Genomic DNA, 5,697 nt, shown 5'->3' with positions numbered 1-5,697 from the left:
CTGCAAGCTTCATGTACGTAAATCTGGCCCTAGGAGTGTGCAAGTGAGCTGACAAAACGTTGTTGGTTATAATGGACTTCAATGCACATACAATCACTCACATTCGATTTCTCACGAGGGGGAAACGAAAACGCGGACTGGATTGGGGGGGGGGGGGGCTCGTCCATGCCCTTCTACTACTCTTTCCTTTTTCCATGTTCTCTTTCTTCTCACTCTGGTCCTTGTTTACCCTCTCTCCTTATTACAAGTCTCCGCCGTTCACTCCCTACTTGGACTTCCTTCCTGTCATGCATTCATTCCTTTGCTGTTCCCCAGCTCCCTGTTGGTCATTTTTGTTCATTAGTGATTATATTTAATTATGACTGTTTGGTCATTCCGCTGCTAGTAATTCTGATTTGTTTCCTTTGTGTAAAGTGTTACTCTGTTCTGTCCTAGCCTCTATTTTCTGTCCTGTTTACCTGTGTGCATTCTGCTCTATTTTGTTTTTGGATTTCTGGTTTTGACCCCTGCCTGGTTATTTGGTTTCTGTTTTCTTGGACTGGGCCTCTGCCCTGTTTTTTGGACTATCTACTTTTGAGCTTTTGCCCATTTGTTGGATGACGCACCAGCCTGTCTTTATTTAAACCTGCTATTTTTCACTGCGCTGCATCACTGCAACTACAGTCTGCGTATAGTTCCCTCTTCCCAGTTCCTGAAATTCAGAAGTACAAAATGCTATTGTGAAATCAAAATATGATTACATGGTTTGATAGGGGCAGTCTGACTGAAGGCATGAATCATTTAATTATTTGAAAATAAGGTGTTCATTTATTTACTAATGTATTTATTCATACAATTCCATATTATTTATTTAATTTAGCCATATTTAGTTGCAGGTGGCACGGATGGTGCAGTTGGTAGCACTGCCGCCTCACAGCAAGGAAGTCCTTGGTTCGAATCCCCGTCGGCCTGGGCCTCTCTGTGTGGAGTTGGCAGGTTCTCCCCATTTTTGCGTGGGTTTCCTCCGGGTACTCCGGTTTCCTCCCACAGTCCAAAGACATGCAGATTAGGCTGATTGGAGAGTCTAAATTGCCCATTAGTATGAGTGTGTGAGTGAATGGTGTGTGTGCCCTGCAATGGACTGGCGACCTGTCCAGGGTATATTCCTGCCTTTTGCCCAATGAATGCTGGGATAGGCTCCAGCCCCCCTGCGACCCTGTTCAGGATAAGCAGGTTAGGATAATGAATTAATGAATTCATATTTAGGTCACATTTGCCAGGCCTCACCCCTGGCATTCTACCTGCCAGCTCTACAAGGTGTGTACATTATGAGCTAATAGGGACCCAGGCAGTTAACTATAATAAAAAAGCGAAATATCTCCCAAGTGAAGAAAGTCATGGGCTTTTACCTCATTTGATATTTGTTGTAAAACAAAGGCAGGTTAAATATATTAACTATGTGTCAGCTTTCTCTTTTTCTCTTCCTTGTCTCCGACAGTTTCGTTAATCTCAGACCCCTCCCTGTTAAGTCAGCCAATCACCTTTGATGGCCACAGTTTCTGACCTATTTTTCTGACACGCATTTCCCTTTAGACATGTACTTAGACATTTCTCTTCTCATTGCGTTGTTACCTTTGAGTGCAGCTTCTGCAATAAAATAAAATTTAATAAAAATCTTTGAAGATGAGGGCTGTCTGCTTAACCCTATTCCTCCTCTCAGAAGTTTGTAAGTGAAAAATCTTAATGAAAAAAAAAGAAAAGATTTTTACTATAAGATATTTAATTCAGAAATATTTGAAGAGAGATTTCTTAAGACGCCAGGAAGAAGTGATTTTCGTTCGTGCTGATGGATGTGATTCTCTTTCATGTGTCATTTTTAATGTACCGTTTTGCAAAAATGTCATATGTAATGGTAACGGAAAAAAAATTATTATTCTTCTAGATGGCCGCATTGAGGAGAGTATAATTCAGACCAATGCCCTGGTGACAGCTCGGCTTGGAGAGAATGTGACTCTCCAGTGTTTCTATCCCGCAAGTATCCCCAGTGTCAGCTGGTTTAAGCAGTCTCATGGGCAGATGCCCCAGCTTGTAGCAATGATAATGCACACTGCATCAGATGCTATATTTGTCGAAGATTTTAAAGACCATAAACGTCTCCTGGCTACAGCAACAAAAGGGAACTTTAACCTGACTGTCTTGCAAGTAGAGCCATCAGATTCGGCAACATACTACTGCGCCATCGCACGGTTCGGTGAGATTAAATTTGGGAATGGAACTATTTTAATGGTGAGAGGTAAATATGTAGCTTTTTTTCATTTGTAGTTGTTGTTTGTCATTGTACAGTCCAATGTGCAAGCTATGGATGTGTTTATTAAAAATATTTTTTAGTAGAAATGTTATTTGAAAATATACCTGACACTGATATGAATAACCTCATTAATCTCTGTTTAATGCTGACATTTTAGTTGAAAATAGAAAACCATTTTCTATTCTTTAAAAAATAGAAATGTTAATTGTTTATTTCTTTATCAATTAACAAAATGCAAAGTGAGTGAACAGAAGAAAAATCTAAATCAAAATTGTGTGACCACCCTTCAAACCAGCATCAATTCTTCTAGGTAGACTTGCACAAAGTCAGGTATTTTGTAGGCATATAGTCTGGCATTGGTGATTAACCAATTATACCAAACAGGAGCTAATGATCATGAATTTAATATGTAGGTTGAAACACGATCATTAACTGAAACAGACACAGCTGTGTAGGAGGGTTAAAACTGGGCGAGGAACAGCCAAACTCTACTTCTAAGGTGAGGTTACTGAAGACAGTTTAATGTCAGAAGTCATACACCATGGCAAGACTGAGCACAGCAACAAGACGCAAGGCAGTTACACTGCATCAGAAAGGTCTCTGAAAGACAGAAATTTCAAAGCAGACAGGGGTTTCCAGATGTACTGTCCAAGCTCTGTTGAAGAAGCACGAAAAAATGGGACACAGGGGTTGGCCAAGGAAACTTAGTGCAGCAGATGAAAGACATCATGCTTACTTCCCCTCACAATTGGAAGATGTCTAGCAGTGCAACAAAAAACAACAAAGACAGTTCTCATGTGAAATTAAAAGCAAGGGAAAAGAAGTGAGATTTTAGCTGGAATTTGAAGGTGTATATGGATGGTGCAGACCTGAGAGAGAGAGAGAGAGAGGCAGTTTGTTGTACAGTGTCAGTGCGGCCACGGCAAAAGCCCTGTCACCCTTTTGCTTTAGCCGAGACCGATGAGCAGAGAGGAGCAGTTGGGTGGAAGACCTAGGCGCAGAACATGGGTGAAGGAGATTGGAGATGTGGGGGGGGGGGCTAAACCATGGAGTGCTTTAAAAACAAAAGTACAACCCCATTTAATGGGGCTTAACTACATGTACAGTACTGTGCAAAAGTCTTAGGCACCTGTATCACATTCTGTGCAGATAAGATTCTTTCAAAAATAAAATTACATTACATTACATTACATTTTATTAATTTAGCAGAATAGAAACTGAATCAAATCAATATTTGTTGTGACCACCCTTCAGCGTTAAAACTGCATCACTTCTCTGAGATAATCAACGCTGTCCTACAATTGCCACAGTTCTTCTACAGACTTTGGTTGGCTCCTTGCTTCTGATCTCAGACAGCCTTTTTAGTCAATTGCTTTCAGTAATATGTTACTTTTTAAAATAAAATAAACAAATGTCTCTGTAAAATTACATCTTTTGGAAAATGAATATTTGAAAATCTCAAATGTGTTCTTTTATACTAACACACACAAAAAAACATATATATATAATAAAGTCTAGGATGCCTAATACTTCTGCACAGTACTGTATATTTGCAATAAAAGATTTGCCTTGTCCTTTCATTGAATGTAATGAGTGCTAACTTTTGACAGGGCCAGAGTCCCAGAGCAGGACAGTAGTGCTGCAGCAGCCCGAGTCTGAGTCAGTGCAGCCAGGAGACTCTGTGACTCTGCAGTGTACAGTACACACTGAGACCTGTGCAGGAGCACACAGTGTGCACTGGTTCAGACCGGGCTCAGGAGAGTCCCCTCCAGGAATCATTCACACCCATGGACACAGGAGTGATGAGTGCCAGAGGAGCTCTGGGACTGTGTCTCCCACACAGAGCTGTGTCTACAACTTCCCCAAGAGGAACCTCAGCCTCTCTGATGCTGGGACTTACTACTGTGCTGTGGCCACCTGTGGGGAGATCTTGTTTGGGAATGGGACAAAGCTGGACATTGAGGGTAAACTTTAAATATACAGTATTTATATACAGTATACAGTATTTACAGTAATCCTACTTCAAAATATGCATATGCATGGATTATTGCTATTTCCCACTCTGGAAATTTGCATATTAGCACATTTCACATTTCACATACTGTTTTATGTGTAACATAATTTTAATAACAATGCAATCGCAAAACAAAACCCTATTCGCTGCCCTCAATTTCTGAAATAATGGCTGGCAGTTTACCCAGGAGTTGTGACCTTCCTTTCCTGGCTGTCCATCCTGAGGACCGGGGTTCTTTTTGGCGTTGTGACAATATGTGTCATCATCTACCATTTCAGAAGGCCAAGCTAAGATCAGAACGTAAGCTGCATACATACTTAAACAGTGTACAATTGCATGCCCATGAACTGTTTTGTGTGCATACTGCATTGTATTACAAGGGGCTAACACAGTAGGGTCAGGCTGTATGATATTCCTGTGTCCAACATTTGCCTTGGGGACCTCTGCACAGTAATATGGACTGTTAAATCAACTCAACTTGTCCGATTTTAACTTGATTAGAGTAATATTGAGAAATATTGACCCCATTTGCACACATTTACACAGCCTAACATTTACAAAAGGATAATAATAATAATAATAATAATAATACTCATCCTCATCATTTCTCATTTGAAAAATTGCTGCATGAATTATTTTGTAATGAATTTTAGTGGTTTCCTTTTTATTTTACTCAAACAGGGGCTACATCAAAACCTAAACTAGACAATTTCTCCGGTGAATATACTGTAATCACATGTGCTGTAATCATATGTGTGTTTCCTTTTAGCATCAAGATGAAGATGAATTACGCTGCTTTGACTTTCACCACCAAGAAACCCAAAGTGAGGAGGAAGCCTTTTAAAATAAATAATTCAACTAAAAGCCTTGTGGATCTGTGTTTGTTCCTATATTCTGCTGTTTTTCTCATAAAGAAAAACTTTAAAAATGTGTACACTGATGTGCCTGTCTGGCTTGACATTGTATGTTAAATGTGTGTTCAATGTTGCTACATCTCACATTACATTACATTGCATTACATTGCAGGCATTTAGCAGACGTGTTTATCCAGGGTGACGTACAACAAAGTGCAGATCTAACATAGGGATAAAGGGATGCACATGGTCAGTAACAATATCAGGCAGGCTGTGGCATTCAAATGCTGCTCAATTGGTTTTAAGGGGCCCAATATTCCCCACACCATTTCTCCACCACCACCATCAGCCTGCAGCATTGACTAAATGCATGATGGATCTATGGATTCATGCTGTTTACGCAAAATGCTTAGCCCACCATCTGAATGTTCCAGCAGTTGCATGTTCAAGGCAACAATTTTATAATGATTAATCATCCAGGTTTGGTGATGACGTGCCCAATGTAGCCTCATCTTCCTGTTCTTTGCTGATCAGAGTAGAAC

General features: G+C 40.2%; 1 protein-coding gene across 1 annotated transcript; it reads left to right on the top strand.

Annotated features, from left to right (window-relative positions):
• The first annotated feature begins 1,587 nt into the window (after positions 1-1,587).
• LOC133123344 (uncharacterized) lies at positions 1,588-5,131 on the top strand. Its single transcript, XM_061233734.1, has 5 exons — positions 1,588-1,705; positions 1,922-2,272; positions 3,898-4,251; positions 4,480-4,601; positions 5,071-5,131. Exons 1-4 carry the CDS (start codon positions 1,663-1,665, stop codon positions 4,590-4,592), a joined length of 861 nt encoding a protein of 286 aa, XP_061089718.1. The 5' UTR covers positions 1,588-1,662; the 3' UTR covers positions 4,593-4,601; positions 5,071-5,131.
• Positions 5,132-5,697: the final 566 nt, after the last annotated feature.

This window comes from Conger conger, chromosome 3 (genome assembly GCF_963514075.1).
Source record: "Conger conger chromosome 3, fConCon1.1, whole genome shotgun sequence".
Lineage (NCBI taxonomy): Eukaryota > Metazoa > Chordata > Actinopteri > Anguilliformes > Congridae > Conger > Conger conger.
Note: the sequence above shows the minus strand (reverse complement) of the source record. Positions and strands in the feature narration are given on the sequence as shown.

Excerpts from the sequence above, each read along its gene's own strand:
- LOC133123344 (XM_061233734.1), top strand. The coding sequence starts at position 1,663 with ATGAGGGCTGTCTGCTTAACCCTATTCCTCCTCTCAGAAGTTT. Across the intron at positions 2,273-3,897 it reads AACTATTTTAATGGTGAGAG|GGCCAGAGTCCCAGAGCAGG; the intron begins GTAAATATGTAG and ends AACTTTTGACAG. Across the intron at positions 4,252-4,479 it reads GACAAAGCTGGACATTGAGG|TTTACCCAGGAGTTGTGACC; the intron begins GTAAACTTTAAA and ends AATGGCTGGCAG.